General features: G+C 42.4%; 1 protein-coding gene across 1 annotated transcript; it reads left to right on the forward strand.

The window, feature by feature from the left end:
- The first annotated feature begins 2,081 nt into the window (after window positions 1-2,081).
- GPR180 (G protein-coupled receptor 180) lies at window positions 2,082-20,320 on the forward strand. Its single transcript, XM_081858213.1, has 9 exons — window positions 2,082-2,281; window positions 4,492-4,650; window positions 7,350-7,550; window positions 9,880-10,060; window positions 12,738-12,787; window positions 15,160-15,317; window positions 17,293-17,484; window positions 18,388-18,465; window positions 19,063-20,320. The coding sequence occupies exons 1-9, from the start codon at window positions 2,143-2,145 to the stop codon at window positions 19,219-19,221; spliced, it is 1,317 nt and encodes a 438-aa protein (XP_081714339.1). The 5' UTR covers window positions 2,082-2,142; the 3' UTR covers window positions 19,222-20,320.
- Window positions 20,321-21,711: the final 1,391 nt, after the last annotated feature.

Genomic DNA, 21,711 nt, shown 5'->3' on the forward strand with positions numbered 1-21,711 from the left:
GAATTTCAACCAGGCTGATTGGACAGAGGCAGCCACAGGAGGAGCAAAGGGGGCTGGATTAAGGGAATATAAGTGCTGGCCAGAATGGCAGGAGGCCAGGCCAGAGCTTGGTAACCACGTACCACTGAGCCTCTTATTTATTTGTCTGACAAATAAATTACTATTTTAATTTCTCTATTGCTGCGTTGAATATTTCATTCCAGCTAAGCGTTAACCACAAGCAGGGTGCTACACAACGTCATTGACATTCAGTAATTTTACAATATTTTTGTAGATATATTTTAAATTTCTTCCAATCTTCTTCCACCAACTCTTCTCCCTGGTCTCGGATTCTGCCAGTCATTTCCGCCAATTCCATGTAGTCCGTTACTTGCATCTGCCATTCTTCCAAGGTGGGTAGGTCTTGTGTCTTCCAAAGCTTTGCAATGAGTATTCTTGCTGCTGCTATAGCGTACATAAGAAAGTTCTATCCTTCTTTGGGACCAATTGGCGGACCATGCCCAGGAGAAAGACCTCTGGTTTCTTCAAGAAAGTATATTTAAATACCTTTTTCATTTCATTATAAATCATCTCCCAGAAAGCCTTAATCCTTGGGCACGTCCGCCAAAGGTGAAAGAATGTACCTTCAGTCTCTTTACATTTCCAGCATTTGTTATCGGGCAAGTGATAGATTTTTGCAAGCTTGACTGGGGTCATGTACCATCTGTATATCATTTTCATATTACCCTGTATTTTATTCCGTGATTTAATCAGTGACTCCAGGTGGCTGGGATCACACTTTCAATATATCCTCAAGTTGGCTGACTGGACATTATTACACAACCACGAAGGAAATATATGAAAAGGTCAACTCTGGCAAATTATTTACTCTAATGGGGAGTGTACGTTGCAGTGAGGTCTCCTGGCACCCTTTGCAAATCTTTTTAATTCTGAAACAAAGCAGGTTAGGCATATAGGCTAGTGGGGTTGGTTTGACTCCCTATAGTTTCAAATTTCCACTGGAAAAACGGTTATGTCCCTGTTGAGATGGCAGTATTGAGTCAGTGGCTCGTGTGCTTCTGGCTTGCACTCTTTGTAAAGATTTGAGGAGTGAAGTTATTACCCATCTATTATTGTTGCTCAACCATTGCTTTCTTTTAGCAATGTATCTGTGTATCTGAAGAAGTGTGCATGCACACGAAAGCTCATACCAAGAACTGACTTAGTTGGTCTTTAAGGTGCTACTGGAAGGAATTTGTTTTGTTTTTTCTTTTAGCACTTTCTTTTAGCAGATAAAGATGATCAGGTGACAGCAAAAACTGAAAGGCTTTTAGCGGGGGCAATTAGAATAAGATCTATTATATTATCTTATGTATCTGAAGAAGTGTGCATGCACACTAAAGCTCATACCAAGAACTGACTTAGTTGGTCTTTAAGGTGCTACTGGAAGGAATTTGTTTTGTTTTGACTATGGCAGACCAACACGGCTACCTATCTGTAACTGGATCTATTATCTGATTATTGATGTAAACCTGCAAAATATATTTTGTATAGTTTTTATCTCTTCAGTACAATTTATTTTATTGCTATTGCTTAGTGGCTGATGCAAATAAAAGATTCTTCTGATTCTGACTATAAAGTAAAATACGAATATTGATTATATATTTGGTGCTTTTATCTTCTGATTTTGTTCTGTGAACCGCTCTGAGACCTCGGGGTATATAAATTCAATAAATAATCATCATAATGACAATAATCATCCTGTATAAGTAGTGTCCCACGGCCATGACGTCACGAGCCCCTTCTGACGCCGCGTTCCCTCACCCTCTGCCCTTCTTTGGAAGTTTTCCCCGCCCCCCTACCCACCCAGCAACCAATCAACAGGCTCGTCAAACGCGGCCGGGTCACGCGGTTGGAGGGCTCGTTCCCTAGCAACCGCCGCCGCGCGCAGAAGTGGGGGGATTCAAACGGGCAGCAGGCCGGAAGTATTCCCGTCTCTATCGGCTGGCCCCGCCCCTCCCCCCGCCGATCCGAAGAATGCTATTGGTTAGCTGCGCGGTCAATCCCGCTCCCGCCCGCCCACCCGTGAGGTTGTAGACGTGGTACCGGGATGAGAAAGCGGTGACTGAGGCGGCCGCTCCCGCCGCCGCCGAGGGAACGACCATGGGGCTTCCGTGGCTCGCCTGGGCCGCCCTGTGCTGGGGCGCGTGGCTCCCGCCGGCGCAGGCCAAGACGGTCCGGGGCGGCTTCTCCAGCGCGGCCGCCGGAGCTGGCCAGGCGGCGGCGCAGTTCCAGTTCCACGGTAAGCGGGGCGCTGCCCGGCCTGGAGGAGGATCCCGCCCAGCGCCTTTGCGCAGCGCGATCCTATGCGCGCCGAGCTCGGGATCGGGCTCAGCAGGGCCATCGGTTGGGAGAAGGAGGGATGCGAGGGATCCCGTGCCCGGGCCTTTTCTGCTCTTTGCGCCCGTTTCCACGCGTTATGCGCCTTCGCGCAGCGCGATCCTATGCGCACCGAGCTCGGGATGGAGCGCAGCAAGGCCTTCGGTTGGGAGAAGGAGGGATGCGAGGGATCCCTTTTCTGCTGTTTGCGCCCGATTCCAAGCGTTATGCGCCCTTTTGACAAGGGTTTGCCCCAACTCCAGGGGGCTCTGAGACTCGCCCCACCCTGAAGTCTACTGCCCTTTACCTCCCCCTGTAGCTACGGCTCTGTCTGGACCTCAGTTGATCTTGCAGCCATATATATCGTCACCTATATAGGTAAGGTAAAGGATCTCTGGGTGGTTAAGTCCAGTCAGAGGTGAGTATGCGGTCCGGCACTCATCTCGCCAGCATGAATAAACCGCTTCTGGTGCAACAGGATACCATGATGGAAACCAGAGCGCATGGAAATGCCATTTACCTTCCCCGCCACAGCGGTACCTATTTATCTACTTGCACTGGCATGCTTTCGAACTGCTAGGTTGGCAGGAGCTGGGACAGAGCAACGGGAGCTCACTCCATCACAGGGATTCGAACCTCCAGCCTTCTGATCAGCAAGCCCAAGAGGCTCAGTAGTTTAGACCACTTAGTCCCGCATATATAAGTGATTGTAAAGGTAAAGGGAAGTGGGTGGCGCTGTAGTCTAAACCACTGAGCCTCTTGGGCTTGCCGATCAGAAGGCTGGAGGTTCAGATCCCCGCCATGGGGTGAGCTCCCGTTACTCTGTCCCAGCTTCTGCCAACCTAGCAGTTCAAAAGCACACCAGTGCAAGTAGATAAATAGGTACCACAGTGGCGGGAAGGTAAATGGCATTTCCGTGTGCTCTGGTTTCCGTCACGGTGTTCCATTGCGCCAGAATCGGTTTAGTCATGCTGACCACATGACCCAGAAAGCTGTCTGTGGACAAACGCCAGCTCCCTTGGCCTAAAAGCGAGATGAGCGCCACTACCCCATAGTTGCCTTTGACTGGGTTTAACTGTCCATGAGTCCTTTACCTTTTTATATATCTTAGGTAGGCAATTAAATTTTGCATGCCCCACTTTTAACAAACAGCATTCGCTGTCAAAGAGGGAGGACGGCGCTGTTGCAGCAGGAGTTTTTCTCCTGTTGGCACTCCTTGTTTTCCCCTTTGGAGGGTCATAGAATCGCAGGGTTTGAAGGGATCACGAGGGTCTCCTAGCCCAACCCCCTGCAATACAGGAAACTATTTGCTCAACGTGGAGCTCGAATTCACAACCCTGAGATAAAGTGCTTCATGCTCTTCTACTGACTGAGCTATCTATCCTGCAGGCAGCTGTCAGATGACAAGCATTGCCTTGCTAGTCACATCTCCTTTCTGCTGGTTTGGAGGTATGAGATTTCCCCAGTAATCGTAGGCCCAAGGTAAGCCCTGAATAAAGGGTGCTATAGGGGCAGAGGGCAGAGACTTAGGTTGGATCCTAAGCCTGAACACTATTGCTTTCTCTCTGCCAGACTTAGGCAGGCTCAGCCAGCCCCACTGCTGAACGGAGTCTGGATCTGGTGTAATTTTACCCTAGTTTAAGTTGTACCAGTTTGCTTTATGCCAGTGTCTTGTGTATAGGGTTGCTTCCATAGAGATCCAGTGTGTACATGGGTGTAATTGAGTCACTCAGCCTAGGTCTTAGCTGTCTGATTTGAGCCAACTGAAATCACTTTGCTGTATAAATAACATTCTGCAGCAGGGACAATCCAAAACATTTTTTATACCCACGTCAGAATGTCCAAAGTGCCCTTCCCCAAATAAATCTAGGTTCTACCATCCTATTTTAAGATAAATATATAGCAGCCCAATGTAGAGCATTTTCACAGTTTGGATTTTTTTGTGCCTTGATGTAAGCTGGAAAAATAATTTCAGGCATCTAATACAACTATTTGTTGACCCAAATATTGGTAGGAAAATGAACACTTGGCAGCAGTTTGCATTAAGAGGCGATTCTGCCATCTAGATAATATTTCTCCTTTATTTCCGTCCTTATCTGTGTAATAGACTTTGACTTCTTTTTAAATATCAAGGTGATTGTGCTCTTCTGTATGTCAGAATCAACAATGTAGCAACAGCAGTTGGAAAAGAAGCCAAGCTTCACCTCTTTCAAGCTCAGGAATGGCTAAAGCTGCAAGAAAGCCACCAGGATTACAGCTGTAAAGAGAGATTGTCCAAAGCTCAGCTGATAAGTGAGTTCAAATGGGCGGTGGGTGTCATAAATATACTGAGTCAGTTCATAGCTTATTATATGCATCAGTTGAACAATAGGTTTAGGATGAAGAAAAAACTAAGAGAAGAATTATGGTGCTTATAAATTTGCTCATGTAAACAAAAGGCATGGAATTGTAAGCCAAGATACCTAGACTCAACTTCCATGCCATGCAAGCAGTATATATTGTGCCTGATTGCAACTTAGCCTTCATACATGCACTTTCCTGTGGTTTTTCAGCCACAATTTTCATATTGGGGGAATATACATGCAGTAGCAATGCACAGCACATTCACACAGTAATGTGTGCAGCAGTGTGTCTCGTGCAAGCACATGCAGCAGTAGGCTAAACTGTGTCATGAGCAAGCATGTGCAATAGCACATCACATAAAAATATGCACAGCAACGCATCATGTGCAAGAAGCAGCTCAGCACATGCAAAATGCACGCAACAGCATGTCGGCTGCCCTTTCCTCAATCCAGAAAGCAGCCTGCTCACTCTGTGACCACCATTTTTAATCTGGGAAGTATCAAAACTGTCATGATAATCCATCGGGGAAAAGTTTTGTGATTATTGGAAAAAAATGGCTTGCATCCTAAGACACGTTCCCAGCCCATTATTCCACCAAAACCCCTCTCCAGGAAATCGGGAGTCTTCCTAAACAATTTTGGTTGGGATTTAGAGGGCAATTAGGAGGAGGAAACTTTTCTACCATGAACTTGTTAGAATCCAAGCTGATATTAATTCTCCTCTCGGAGATCTCCAAACTCTTACAGGTATAGACTATCCAGGCACATCCAACAGGTCGATTGTGATCTACCGGTAGATCACTGATAGATCACTGGCTCCCCCCAAAGAAGCTCAACAAGTTTGGCTCCCCTAAAAAAGCTCAACAACTTCTTTGACCTGAACCCCCAAAAAGGAGGTAGATCACTGCCGGTCTTTAACTCTGTGAGTAGATCGTAGTCTCTTGGGAGTTGGCCACCCCTGGACTATGCTCACATTCAAGAGTATGGCCCTCCAGATAAAGCTGTCATCCCTGACCTTTGACCATTCTGGCTGGGTGGGGCTGATGGGAGCTGGTTCAGTAGCATCTGGAGGGCTACAGGTTTCCCATCCCTGCTTTTATGCCAAGAGCTTTAGGGCAGCAATGGGGAAGGTGCGTACCTCCTGATGTTTTGGCCTCTATTTCCCATCAGCCACAGCTAGTATGACCAACTGTCAGTGACGGTAAGAGCTGTAGTCCAAGAACATCTGGAGGACCCCAAGTTCCTCATTGCTGGCATAATGTCGTGAGTTTTTAAGATACAGTGGTACCTTGCAAGACGAATGCCTCGCAAGACGAAAAACGCGCAAGACGAAAGAGTTTTCCGTTTTTTGAGTCGTTGCGCAAGACGAATTTCCCTATGGGCTTGCTTTGCAAAACGAAACGTCTTGCGAGTTTGTTTCCTTTTTCTTAAAGCCGCTAATAGCCGTGCTTCGCAAGACAAAAAAAACGCAAGATGAAGAGACTCGCGGAACGGATTAATTTCGTCTTGCGAGGCACCACTGTACATTGATAAGTCTGCAATCCTATATACACATACCTGGGAGCAAGTTCCTCTAAACTCAGTGGCAATTACTTCAGAGTAGATACGCATAGAATTGCATTGCACAAAGTGTCTGTTTGTTTTCTAAATATTTGCTTCTCATCTCTCTTAAACATTTTATCTCTTCAAAATACTTGTAGACTGCTCTGCTCTCTTTACGGCTGGTTTAAAACAAATTTCATCACTTAATTGTGGTTTGTCTTTGAATATCTTGAGTGTTAATATTTAGTTCATAAGTAAGCTAGCATAGAATAAGTGTGCAGTGTTGTTTAGTTTCTGGGGAAATTAAGTCATTTGTATCATCCTATCTCCCCATACGCTACCATGGTACAATTACAGACTCATTGAAAATGAAGTCAGCAGTTCTAAAGCTTAATATAACATTTGTGGAGCACAAATATTTAATGTACAAAATATTGAAGTTCTTCTTACAGTTATTATCAAAGAAGTGCTAATCATGATCATTCTTAATTTTATTGATCAAAATAAAGATGTGCAAATTATATCTCAGGACAGTATAATTATATAACTGAACTGAACAGATACTAAAAACATTATTGTAGTATCATGTGTGTATTTATATGAACAAGTCTAGTTATAATTGAATTCCCCCACCCCCCCTTTTCCTTTAGCCCAGCCTGTTCAGATTTTACCATGGACAAGTAGAGAATTGAGAATGTGGTTTGGGGCTGAAGGCATGCCACTGAATTAACATTTGAACTAGACCAAATATTATGATCACAATCTAAGCACAGTTTAGCACTTTTATATCCCATTGATTGCAGTGGGTTAGTTATGCACATGCTTAACTGCCTCCTACTGAAATTAAAAAATAACTGAAACTGCTTAACATGTGTATGCATTGAACCGTATGGTTTTTAAGGGGTACAGGCACACTAAAACATGTAACACAAATGCATCATATGGATCTGTTTTTTAAAAAGCACCTTGATACATGTGCATCTGGCAAAAACGGCTTGTGCATTCCTTAGCCATAGCTAACCTGAAAAGTTTCTTGTTTTCTAGCCTTGTTTTATGTCCTGTAAGCCAAAGCTTTCTGAGTTTATTCAAGTCTGGTTCCTTTTGCAGTGCACCTGAACAGCACAGAACAAAATTTGACTGTGTCCCAGATTCCGTATCCTGACACATGGTATGTGTTTTATGTTGACAAGTTTACCTGTGCGGTGAATTATGAGGACTCTGAATCCGAGGAAGTTCAATTTGAAATGGTGTTACTAAATCCAGATGCGGAAGGGAATCCTTTAGATCACTTTAGTGCAGGGGAATCAGGTAAGATGTTTCTTCTGGACTTTGGAGGAAATTGGTTGGGGAAGTGACAGGCAAAAATAACCCATTAAATTGTATACATATATTAGATGTTGCTATCCAGTTATCTATAGGATGAGGGAAACATACTTGCTTGGAAAAAGTATAGGATTAGTCATATAACGATGACTTTGAAGTGTCTGATAACTTTAATTTGCCCTAATAGATTAGTGTTCACCCACTTTTTTTTTACCTTTTCCCCACAATCCAGGACAGTTACCCAAAGTATCTACTTAGTTCCATTTTTGGTGCATTCTAATTGTGATGTCTCAGAAGATACAGTAACATATTAATAGAATCAACCACTTCAATTTTATTATTACATAATTAACATTAGTTGCTTATATATATATGGCACTTTAGTTCTGACTGCAAACACAGCTTTAAAGAAAGTTCTTTGGGGTTCATTGAATGGGCTAAGAATTTACAATGTAACAAGATAAATGACTACTTCTTACACAGCAAAAATAAAAAATCCAGACAAGTATAAAAGGAAAATAAAATATTGAGAAATTCAGGGACCAGGTTTCTTTAATTCATCTTCATGTTGCACACCATAGAACATGAACATCATTCATTCAAAACTGAAAATAAGTGCATTGTGGACTGTCTATGCCTTTTAAATGTTGCAGCAATGACATCTAGTGGTAAGATGAATGTTTCACACATCTGTTGCATGGCCTCTCAAATGTTGGCATAGTAAAAACCCGGTGAGTCAATTGTGTCTGCAAGTCTAAAGCAAAAGTGGAAGCTTCTTTGTTCCGTATGAAAAAGTGGTGTTTGCAGTATGTCCAGCATTATATTTGAACAGAAATGTATGTCTGCCAACAGACACCTGAGAACCACCTCTTCTAACACTGTGATTGCTATGAATATTTGCTGCAAACATCTCTTTTTGGTATTGTGAGGAAAAATAGAGATATGAGTGCATGGGAAGCACTTTTTATAGTGCAAACCTCCACATGTTTACACAGAACTAAATCCCATTAATTTAGTGACGCTTTCAAGCTAGGGTTCAGAGAATCACACCCTTGGGAAGCAATAATATTTTGTGTGTGAAGCGTGGCTTTGATGCCCATTCACAATGGATGTGGCATTAGCCTGGGAGTGACTGACATGCATATACTACTATCCTGACGTTTACTATACTTCTGTGTGTGCTGTGCTTGAAACATTTCAGTCACTCAGTGTTTGTCAACTGCTTTAGCAAAAGACATTACAACAGCAACAAAGAAGTCTTCGTATAAACAGATTTGTTGAGTTGAGAGCACTGTTCACAAATGCCATATCCTCAAGGCAAACGTATAATGTTTGTATTGCAAAGTCAGCTCTATTCCATAACTGCAAAGAGAAGCTACATTTACCCAAAGGCTAGATTCTTGTCACTAAGCACAGTAAGTTTCAGACACTTCTGACAAGGCGCGTGTGTTTGCATATATACTTAGTAATTTCAACAGAGACGGTTGCCGGCTTAGTAAAAATAAAGTAGGCTGCAAATTATTTGTTATTAGACAGAAACAAGAAAATCCAATATCTGTCCCCAAGGTTTGTAAGCAATATTCATTGTACCAGCATCACACTGGAAATATTGGTGTTATAGTTAACAGTTATTTTAAAATCTATTAAGTTATTTTGTTGAAGGAACAAAATATTCTTTGGTCACATCTTAATTGGTTCTTTGAAATAAATTGGTTGCAATGCTCTTGAAAGGTAGCACACAACAACATAGGTTAGGGCATATCAGCATAATTGTATTGTATTATCTTTTTAGATGCAGCCTGTTCTGGGACATGAAAGACAGGTAACAAATATAATTATTGATAAGACTCCAGCATTTCCAGTGTTGTTATGCTGGTATTGTGAGTATATATACGAGCACAGTACTTACAATCTGCTGGGGCAGTAGTTTCTTGCTTCTATTTATTAATAGAAATTTTTTCCAGCCTTTTTAAAAAAACTGAGCTAGCAATTGTCTCTGTTGAAATTACTCAGTATATAGGCCTATATTAATAATAACCCTGCTTTGGCTGTACCTTAGGGACCACTTCTTTCCCCTGTTCAATAGGCTCACCTTTGCGCACCAGAGATGAGTCGTTTTCTGTAGTACCCTTACTGGGTGAAACCCTTTTGAGTTTCCCTTTGAGACTTCTGTTCTTAATTTAAATTTTATCTGGTCAGGTTGCTACTGTGTTTTGTCATTATTTTAGCTCTGGTATTTTTTTGTTTTTTTAAGGGTTGGACATTAAATATCTAAGTAAAGAAATGTTATGTAAGGTACTTCTTCTCTTTGCAGGCCTCCATGAGTTCTTCTTCCTGCTTGTTCTGGCATACTTCGTCGCTGCTTGCATATACGCTCAGACATTGTGGCAGACGATTAAAAAAGCAGGGCCTATGCACACTGTGTTAAAAGTTCTGTCGACTGTTCTGCTCTTGCAAGCCGCTTCCGCTTTTGCTAACTACCTACATTTTTCAAGGTAAATTTAAACCCTCCGCCTTTGGGCATACGAAGCTGCCATACCAAGTAACATCATTGGTCTTCCACGTCTAGTGCTGTCTGTGTCAGGGATGGGGAACTTACGACTCTCCAGATGTTGTTTGACAGTGATCACCCCTGATCATTGGTGATTCTGCCTGGAGCAAATGCCGGGTGGAGTCCAACATCTGGAGGCCTACAGGTCTCCCATCCCTGGTCTTGCTTTGGTAGTGACCTTCCCAGGTTTCAAGAAGGAATTTACATTGTCAAATTGGCCCAAATTTCTTTTATTTTGAGAGTTTCTGCTTCAATGGCAGCTCTTGAGGCAGTTTGCTGTGGGTCTCGATTACACCGTGTATCTGTGCCTGATCTTGGAGCTCCAGCCGCTCCCTCCGAAGCTTTGGGAGCTCCTATAGAGCGTCCTTTAACATTGCTGGACCCTTCAGAATTCAAACTTTTCCTTTCGACTTTTTTGAGAAGGTGCTTTGCCCGTGCTCCCTTCCCATTTCCTCACAGCAATCAGGCCGCTCAGTGTAAGTGGCCTCCATCATCCTCCATTGCCTGCAGATGACCCAGAAGTCATTGCTACCCATGTTCCTTTGTTCCCTTCAGATTGAATCTGAAATGTTCTTTCTGCAAATCACCACACAAGGGTGGTAGAGCAAAATACAGGGTGCTGGTCTGCCCCAGCACAGGGGAACAGCAGGTTTTGAACTCGCAGGCACACTGATACAATTACCTGAACAACTGTGCAAAGGTAGGCTACATGTATCTTAGGGCAGCTCCCTGTTTTGCACAATAAATGTTTTTGCTACATATACTGCATTACAGTGGTACCTCGAGTTAATAACTTAATTTGTTCTGGAGGTCCGTTCTTAACCTGAAACTGTTCTTAACCTGAAGCACCACTTTAGCTAATGGGGCCTCCTGCTGCCGCCGCGCCACCGGAGCACGATTTCTGTTCTCATCCTGAAGCTAAGTTCTTAACCCGAGGTACTATTTCTGGATTAGCGGAGTCTGTAACCTGAAACGTCTGTAGCCCGAGGTACCACGGTATTACACTGCTGTTTCCTAGAACAGCATAAAAGACATACAAACATGTAAATGTATGTTGGAACCCTGAATCGCCAGAGTCTAAATATGCATTCACAGGTGTGAATGTTTCCCACACTTTACGTAATACATATTTGCTGCAGGAAACACTGGTGTGTGGGTGTATAGGAAACACATCTATCTCCTAATATTTACACCATCCCCAATAGATGATCATCCACTGTTCTCTGTACAAAACAGTGAGATAGGAAATAACCATTTAGCAGAGCTCATTTAGGTTTTGTAGTAGGGAATACAATTCAGTGCTGAAAACAGGTGAAGAAACAAACTGTTGTCACTTTGCACTATAAAGCCTAAATATGCTGTTCTAAAGGTGTTCTTCCACCTTAATTTTATTTTCTTGTAATTAAACATGTATGCTTCAGCTTCCTTTCAACTCAGATGTATTGATCAATTGTCATTATTGTTGGTTCCTCTAGATTTGCTGCATTTAAACTTAACTGAGGCCTACCACTCTGGAGGGGACGCGGGTGGCGCTGTGGGTTAAACCACAGAACCTAGGGCTTGCTGATCAGAAGGTCGGCGGTTCGAATCCCCGCGACGGGGTGAGCTCCCGTTGCTCGGTCCCTGCTCCTGCCAACCTAGCAGTTTGAAAGCACGTCAAAGTGCAAGTAGGTAAATAGGTACAGCTCTGCCGGGAAGGTAAACGGTTTTTCCGTGCGCTGCTCTGGTTCGCCAGAAGCGGCTTAGTCATGCTGGCCACGTGACCCGGAAGCTGTACGCCGGCTCCTTTGGCCAGTAAAGCAAGATGAGCGCCGCATCCCCAGAGCCGGCCACAACTGGACCTAATGGTCAGGGGTCCCTTTACCTTTTTACCACTCCGGAACAGAATAGTATTGACATTTTGTTTCAGTATTTCCCCTTTATGTAAAAAGAGTTAGATAAATTCAATCAAGTGCATTTTCTCACTCTCTCTCTACATATATGTATTGCTCTTTTGCCCTCCAATTAAAAAACACTTTAAAAAGTAAGTAAATAAAAGCTTTTAAGTTTTTGAAAATCCTCTTCTGCTGCACTTCCACAAAAAGCAATCGCCAGCTTTTCGGTGTTCTGCAGGCAACGTTTTGGACAGCTCCACTTGTTGCAAAACTTGTGGACCTAAAGAAAAATAGGAAATACAGTGCAGAGAAAGGCCATTATGTGCAGCAGCTAATCCAACTCAGGATGATGGGAGGTATTGGCATTGCATTTTGGGAGGCAGAAGACCTCCAAATCAATCCAATTTGCATGCCACTGCGCACTGCTAGTGTAGCCTCTTTGTTAAGAAGTCAAATCTGCTTCACAGAAATTCATATGAGAAAAGCAGAATTCTGGAGCTTCTGTGCGGAATGCAAAATAGTTATATGCTAGTAGATTTGCCCATTTCCTTTATCATTTACAAGCTGGAGGCAAACCCAGCTGATTTTCATGTTATGTATTCTTAAAGCTTTTACAAAGTTATTTTCATTTTTTTTTAATATCCAAAAATAATATTAGTGGTGGTTGTGTTTTGCAATTAGTTTATGCTTTTATGATGCGTATTTCTTTAGTATAGGCTAATTTATCAAGCTGGTTTTCCTTTTTAGTTACTCTAAAAATGGAGTAGGAGCACCTTTTATGGGAAGCCTTGCAGAGTGTAAGTACATCTTCCTTTTTTTGAGCTGGTCACAAATGCGGACGCTGGTTTTAGGGAAGCACGTTATCTGGATGTTAATATATCTTGTATAACATGAAATGCTGAGTCTGTTGGGAAGTCAGAGTGGTTTAAAATATGAGATAAAAAATTTAAGCCACACGTAGAAAACTGTCTTTGCACAGAGTTGCAATTCCTGGCTGCGTCTGAAGGAGCCCCTGCAGCAAATGGGGCTCTTTACCCTTATTTATGAAAAATAGTTACGCTTTTTAGAACAGTGTTAGAGTCCACTCAAGCATTCTGCTCAAAATTAAGCCCCATGAAATCAGCAAAATTTCATTCATATAAGTCAATATAGGATTGTAGCTTAACTACAAGTTAAATCACTTCAGCTAAACAAATTTCATTTCCCCCCTTAGGGTGTTCCAGGCAGACAGTTTCTTGTGCAAATATTCCTGTAAAGACGTGGCACAGGTTAGACCCCACTCTGTGATTTGCCACTGCTCCTTTCCTCACTTCCAGATTCTTTCTCTTGCTTCCTCACAACAGAGGTGTGCATTTTCCCCAGATGTTGTAGACTCAAGTCTTCATACAGTCATGCACGCCTTCGCTGAATTTCTTGCAGCAAAAGCTAAACCTGACAGCTTTACTATTTCAAGATAATGCCAACACGACTCCACCCTTACATGTGCTGATTTTAATTTAATTTAATTTAATTTTTCTTGTAGCATATTGCGTAAAATCTGCTGGGTACAATTTTTACAATATTGTGCTGTTTCCTGGGGCTCTTGTACTTCCAGGAGGACTGTGCAGTGAGTGTTAATTGGAGCAGCCAATGCTTTTGTTGCGGCGAAATTTACTTAATTGCAAACCAGTGTATCTCCTGCAAGTGCCAAGGAAAAAAACACACTTCTGTCCCTAGTTATTGCAGTTGTTGACCTTCAGTGTACAAAAGGTGACTGTGTTGCTGTTGTGTGGCAAACACAGTGGTACCTTGGTTCTCAAACTTAATCCGTTCTGAAAGTGTGTTCCAAAACCAAAGTGTTCCAAAACCAAAGCGCACTTTTCCATAAAAAGTAATGCAAAACAGATTAGTCCATTCCAGACTTTTAAAAGCAGCCCCTAAAACAGCAATTTATCATGAATTTTACTATCTAAAAAGACCATTGATCCATAAAATGAAAGCAATAATCAATGTGTTGTACCATTAAATAAGACAGCATTGTAGATGATAAAAAAAAAATGTTTTAAAAAAATTTCTTACCTGCACTGATGATAGTCATTGTTTGGATAGGGGGCTTTTATCCATTTCCACAGTCGCACAACCAATCAATCAGTAGCTGAACCGGGTTCCACACAGTCACAAAAACAAATGAACCAAAAAAGCCTCAAAAACAAAAACGCAAAATAAATGGCAGAAACAAAAGCACCCAACTTAATCTGTTCCGAAAGTCCATTTGACTTCTGAAATATTCAAAAACCAAGGCACAGCTTCTAATTGGTGCAGGTTCCCCAGAAACAATAGCCGACAACCCCATCGGACGTTCGGCTTCTGAAAAACCATCGAAAACCGGAACACTTACTTCTGGGTTTTCAGCATTTGGGAACCCAAGGCGTTTGAGAACCAAGGTACCACTGTACTGGATGCATCCGGTGACGTAGACTTTTTTTTTTTTAAAAAAAGATGCTTTTCTGGACACATACAGAACAGCTCTGGATAGATGACGTGTACAGACTCTCAAGAGGGAGGGGGAAAACATAAGCATGAAATCACGGTCCTGCTTCATTTTGTCCCCTTCTCATTTCAGAAATATTTTTATGGCATTTTCCTTCTTCCTTGTGCATTCCATAGATCTGATTCTGGTTTAAACGCTCCAAAAATACATTTAAAAGCCATGCAAGACTATCCCTGCACAGTGTCCATGATGTGGTTGCAGTGACAACCACAGTAAAGCTCTGGACCAGCCTTCCCTAACATCATGGCCGGTTGTTGGGGGTGATGAAGATCTTGGGTCCTGAGGTTGGGGAAGTCTGGTCCAGATTATGAAAATTGCATTCCTCCACTAGAGGACATTGTGTACAGCAGAGGCTCTAAATATTGAGGGAAAAGCCAGTGTATACAAGAAGCTTCGTATTGGAACACCAATGGACAAAATTTAAATGAATTTGTACACTGCAAGAGTGCTGGTCAGTATGCATGCTATTTATCTAGGCTAGATTATCCCGCTAGTTATATTGAAGTGTTTACAACAATGTTAATTGACCTCTTATGTATGTTTTCAGAAGTAAAGCCCTACAACAGGCCATTTTATACAGAGGTTTTTCTTGGTGGCGTAATTCAGACAATTCAATCATATTAATGTTCTTCCCCTTAGTGTGCGACATAATCTCTCAGGTGCAGATGCTCTATCTGCTGCTCAGTTTGTGCATGGGATGGACAATAGGGAGAATGAAGAAATCTCAGAGTAAACCTCTCCAGTGGGATTCCACTCCAACATCCACAGCCATTGCAATAGCTGTCGTGGTAACACAGGTCTGTTTTCGTGCTGGGTGTTTGATTTACTGTGGAAGTGCTTTGGGGGGTAATTAAGAAACATTAATAAGCATATGATGTGATAATGATCCTGCATGAAGAGAAGAGGCTGTCTATACTGATGTTCCTTTGGGAATGTTGTGAAAGGGTCTCCAACCCGAAAGACTGCAAATGCTGCTGTCGATGGTAGTGATACAGATGATTGAAAAACTCTTCAGAAGAGCTCTTGAAGGCTGACAGAGGATTTAATGTAATACCTAGCTCCTGAAAAAGTAGCAGCCCTGAGTACCTGGTTGTACATTTTCTAAATCCTTACTGATGGCTAAGTATTTCCAGGGTCACTCAAAGTCTCTCCTTTAGCTACACTGATACACAGCATCAGCCCAAAGTGTGAAATGGGAAGTCCCATGTTCAAATCTGCTCTTAATCATGAACTTCCTTTGCTGTCTTAAGCCAGAGGAAGCCAGCCTGCCTCACTCACCCACCCAAATGTTGCTGGACTAAAATCCTCATCAGCCCCTGACCGCATGGCAAACGGTCAGAGATGGTGGAATTTGTAGCCCAGTGTCTAGAGGGCACCATGTTTGCCGCCGCTGCCACAGGCAAACTGTTTTCCTCTTCATACCAGCATTGGCTTATTAGTTGCCAAAGTACAGTGGATACAAATTAAATTTGTTCCAGGGATCCGTCTGCAACCCGAAAAGTCCGTAGGCAGAGGCGCCGCTTCTGCACGTGGCGAAACCCAGAAGTATACACTTACGGGTTTGCCACGTTCATAACCCGAAAGTTATGTATCCAGAGGGTTCACTGTAATTGATCTGCCACCGTCCCCCAGGAACTCTACCAAATTCAAATAAAAAATATACTTCTTGGACTATTGTCTAGAGCAGTAGTGAACAAACTCTTTTCTGTCAAGGGCTTCATACCCTTAGGGTAATCTGTGGGAGACCGCATATTGGCACCAAAGGTGGATGGCACTGCTTCTCTTTTATTTCTCTTTTTACCACTCCGTTCTCTCCCTTTAACTCCCTAGTTTCCCCTTATTACCTGTATGAACTCAGGGTGCCACGGGATTAGGCCTTGATTTATCCACCCTGGTCTAGAGAACGAAGAGACATGTCTCCAAGCATTCATTCATTCATTGGCCCTCTGTGCTTCATATATCGATGGGCATTCAGCAGAAAAAAGCAGTTCTCACCTCTCAGCCATATGCCTTTGAGAACCCCATTACAACATGTGGCCCTGAGCTGGTATCTGTATTATATGCACACCAGCCATGATAAGTGTTGTCTGCCATTTAATTTTTCTGTGATATCTCTCTCTCTCTCTCTCTCTCACACACACACACACACACACACACACAAAAAAACCAGGTACTGTATTTTCCATCTTATAGACGCCCCCATGTATAAGATGCCCCCTATTTTGATAGTATTCTTTAGGCGAAAAGCCTAGTCTTATACAGGGGAAAATACGGAATATTGAAAGATTATATTACTTTTTAAACAAACAAGCTAAATGGGCACAGGTGAAAGGTTTACTTCTAATTATTTCTAAGCCAACGCTTGTTTATTTCTTCTCCTAAGGCTAAAAAGCCCATTCACAGAGTTCTCTTGGCAAGTGCCTGTCGCACCTCATAGAAGCCTGCATGGTGTTGTCAACAGATGGAATCTGCCACTGAATTGGGACCCTATAATTGAGGCAAAATTATCCACATCAGTCCCAAACAGAGTGCTTGAACTTTTGTCCACCCCTGACCACCTCACATCCTAAAAAGATTGTATTAAAAAAAACAATTGCTGACTAGAATCTCAGTTTTATTGAAGAGGCCTTCAGCGAATTGTACTCTTTTTGTTCCTCCTTCCCCTCTCTCCACTGCCCAGACTAACAATGTGGGGCCATTATATTTTGTTTTATATATGAAGAAAGATCCATCTGACACTATCTTCTAATTGTGTTCCTTGTTCTTTTGCAGGGCATTTTGCTAATTTGGGAACAGTTTGAGGATACAAATCATCACAGCTACCACTCACACCAAAGTTTAGCAGGCGGGCTTCTCATTGGCTTGAGAATTTGCCTAGCTCTGTCGCTCGGCTGCGGACTTTACCAGATCATCCGAACTGAGAGAAGCACACTGAAAAGAGAATTCTATATCACTTTCACAAAGGTATGTGCATCATATAGAAACTCAATGTATTCTTCCAGAGCGCTATTGAATGCAGTGACTAGTTTGGAGGAAAATAAAACAGTGCAATCTCATATGTACTTACAAATGTTTCTTGTGCTTAATGGAGCCTATTTACAAGTTATTGTATACAGGATTGTAGTCTGAGGCTACAATCCTATGCACTTACTTGGAAGTAAACCCCATGGAACACAGTGAGACTTCACTTCTGAGTACATACATACATAGGGTTTGGTTAAGCAAGGTATGACTCTCATAATGTTCTATGGCTTGATGCAGAAGAGCACTTGGTAAGTTACAGAACGTATTTTAACATGTGAAATGAAAATGAAAATATGTAACTAGAGATCCATTAATGGACAGAGTGACTTTTAGTACTGACATGATGATGCTGATGCTGATAACTTTCCTAAACAGGGCTGCGTTTAAGTGTCTTCTAAAAGTCAGATACAGTGGTACCTCAGGTTAAGTACTTAATTCGTTCCGGAGGTCCGTACTTAACCTGAAACTGTTCTTAACCTGAAGCACCACTTTAGCTAATGGGGCTTCCTGCTGCTGCCGCACCACCAGAGCCTGATTTCTGTTCTCATCCTGAAGCAAAGTTCTTAACCTGAAGCACTATTTCTGGGTTAGCAGAGTCTGTAACCTGAAACGTTTGTAACCTGAGGTACCACTGTAGTTGTTTATGTCCTTGACATCTGATGGAAGGGCGTTCCACAGGGTGGGCACCACTACTAATAAGGCCCTCTGCCTGGTTCCCTGTAACCTCACTTCTCGCAGTGAGGGAACCGCCAGAAGGCCCTCGGAGAAGAACCTCAGTGTCCGGGCTGAATGATGGAGATGGAGATGCTCCTTAGCTGATAGTGGTCTTCCTTCTTCTTTCAGGGCTGTCTTCTGTGGTTTTTGTGTCACCCAAGTCTTGTATCCATATCTCTAATGTTAAGAGATTACCAGCGAGAGAAGGTAGGTAGATACAGCATAATAAAACTTGAGTCAGTTACCGAATGAAGGCTTAATTGTATGCAAGACTTTGGATTGTTAAACTTTGATAAGTAATGGGAATTTATGAATCTATTCCCCCCCCCCCCCGTAGCCCCCTTCAATCATTCCACATGAAGGAGCAACATGTATAGAGGGGACTTGTGGGACCCCTTACCTTCACCCAGCACATCAAGTTCCTCTGGCCCCACCAGTCATGTATTAGTGTGGATGCTTGAGGCAGGGAAATCTGTGCATGTAGACTTCCTCATATCCTGGAACTCTAATTGTGCAAGATCCAGGAAAGCCTGAAAAACGTGAATGGTGGGGCCAGAAGGAACTGCACAGTCCCTTCCTACCCGTGTTGCCCCTTCATGTGCATAATGTATGCAGGCAGCTTTAGAATTGTGACGTTAAGAGATCCCATGAAAGACTACATGAAATTGTGTTTTAAGAGATCTGGCAATTCCCAAGGTGAACTTCTAAACTTGAATTTCTGGGTAGGTCCAGTAAATTTCAGGTGAATATTCTGTTCTTCCTACAAAGCTCTCTTCTTTGTCCTCTTTTCCTTTCATATTTTAGGTCATTACCGTAGGCGTCATCCTCTGCCAGTTGTTCTCCATGGTCCTCTTGTACCGACTCTTTGTTTCCCATAGTCTGTATTGGGAAGTGTCCTCCCTCTCTTCAGTAACACTGCCACTTACTGTAGCATCTGGACATAAAAGTCGCCATCATTTCTGAGATGCATCTGGGAGATCCGTTGACAAATGTGCAATAAAGACTTGGAAATGTGCAGCTATTTTCAGCAGTGAATCCACCACGGAGGATTTTTGGGAGAAACGAAACAATCAAAATACAGAATTACACTGCTGCAGGAGCTGAACGAGTGCAGGTATGAGGCAGATTTTCTCAAAAATTGTGACAAAGCATCTTGGATGAAGTCAAAGAAAATTCTTGACCTCGGTGTTTTCACTTAAAAACTGCCTCATCTTATGTTGGAACTAGATCCAAATTGTCATAACTGCAAGCATAAATGGATCACATAGACCACTTTTGGAATTAAAATAATATATTGGTTTAAAGTTGCTTTGAAACAGTGCAAATTGTGCAGGAGTTTAAAAGGACTTGAAAATTGTAATAGGTCCAGGAAACTCAGTGTAAAATGTTTACAGCAAACTGTAGCACTCGTTATTTGTGTTTTTGAAAACGAAAAGAAAAAACACTTCCTTGCCTTGAGATTTGGATGCAGTTCAGATTTCAGCTTGATTACCAATTGCTTTTTACACACCATGTTTGTGACAAATGTTACAAGAGCATAAGGGTGATGGACTAACTTGAGTTCTGTTTTTTAAAAAACAAAAACTTGGCATTGTTAAGGTTATAAAAACAGCAGGCTAGCATCTCCTAAACTTGGAGGGGGGGATATGTGATGCAGCACTAGAATTTTAATCCTGATATAATTCATTACTCTTACATTGAGGATTCAATCATAATTAAGCCATATTCACAGATTAAATTAACAGAAGCATTTCAAATAAATGTTAGTTTCAGTCATCAACTACCCATGAATTCCTGCCCAAGGATACTTAATCAGGATTAAATTTTCTATGAATAATTGAAAAACAAAATACTCACTGGATTTGTTATAATCCATGTTGGCAGTGGGTTCTAAGTAGTTGCCATCTCCCACCCATTGTAGTAGAAGCACACTCTGAAATGATTCCTAGCATTCAGACTGCCATTGTAAATATATACTCTTATTGAAGTGCCTATTTATTGCTCAAGATTGAAATAATTTGAATGAGTTTTGCTATATAAAATAAACATTCCTGTTAAGTAATTTCTGTTCTGTTGTGTGCTATTAAATCATGCTTGTAAACTGGTGTCTCGGAGGAAATGTGAAGCTAGTTTTATAATACGCTTCAGTTTTTTTCTGAGTTCCAGACACAAGGCTGTGTTTGTACCATCATCAGAAGCCAGCCATGAAAGCTGATTGATTCATGCTTATTTACTCTTCCTACTTGCTCCAAGGCAATACTCGCACTGCGTTGAGCCAACTGCCAGAAGAAAGGAGGAGAAGGCCGTACAAAACTAATGCTTCTCACTTATCCTCTTCCCCACTCTCTTTCCCCCTTCACACCAGGATTAGCAGCAGTGGGGAATACAACTATGGCAGACTTATCCTCAAAGAACTTGGTCAGGAGCGTACGGGGAGAGCGTCAGGGGAGCCTGAGGCGGCAATCCTGATACAGTACAAGCTTGAACATAATTTTAGGAATGCAGCCTTTAAAATCAGACAGTCTAGTCTTCAAAAGCACTGCTTCAGCACAAGCCTTACTAAAGGTAATAGAGCTTCCAGTTACAAACCGCTTTGAGAATCAGTCTCGGGATTTCATTTAAGTTTATAGGTGCCACATTTTTGCCTCTGACTAAGGCAAATGGCAACATGACAAAGTTGTTCATTAAACAGATTCGCTAGTTACTCTTTGTAATTCAGGACAAGAATGGCAGGTTGAGGCTGGAAAGACTGAAATCGTAGACTTTCCTGCCATCAGCAGAACAACTACAACGTTAATTTTTGCATTTATCTGGTAGCCACATCAAAATGTTGTCGGCTTAAATTGTGTTTATCTCTGTGCTCATATTCAGAATAGGAAAGGTGGGTTTTGGCACAAACTTTTAATAATACAAGAGAACATATATCTGGGTTTCCTCTCACGCAAAATGCACACAAGGCTTGCACCAAGAGTTGTCATCTTGTGTGATAAAAGTTGCATTTGGTTAGAAAAAATGCATGAAACTCTGATACTTCAATTCCCATATTAATTGTGCAGTGTGATTTCTGCTTTCAGTAGTCCACGTGCTGGCAAATTAGAGATTGGATTATTTTAACAGCAGGCGGTTGCTACTCGTAAAGTGGAGTCCAGGAGTTGAAGTTAGGGGAGAATGTAATGATTGGGCTTCTGATGAATGGTCTACCATCGGCATGTTATCAGCATCCATCTGTCTCAAAAGTCAGTGGACTGCGCCTCTGGGTGCGAAGCCAAACCACTGGAGATTCGCAGTGCCTGCTGTGGCTGCAAAGACTCATAACTGCTGCATCCTACGTTGTTTTTGCTGCTTTGGCAGCACCAAAGCCACTGTCAGGGCAGACAGCAAGACCCCGCTCTCAGGCTCGCTGATGTGCTCAAAAGGAAAACAGAGCAATATGTTTGCCACCAGCTTGGCTGC

This window comes from Podarcis erhardii, assembly GCF_964252035.2.
Source record: "Podarcis erhardii genome assembly, chromosome: 4".
Classification (NCBI taxonomy): Eukaryota; Metazoa; Chordata; class Lepidosauria; order Squamata; family Lacertidae; genus Podarcis; species Podarcis erhardii.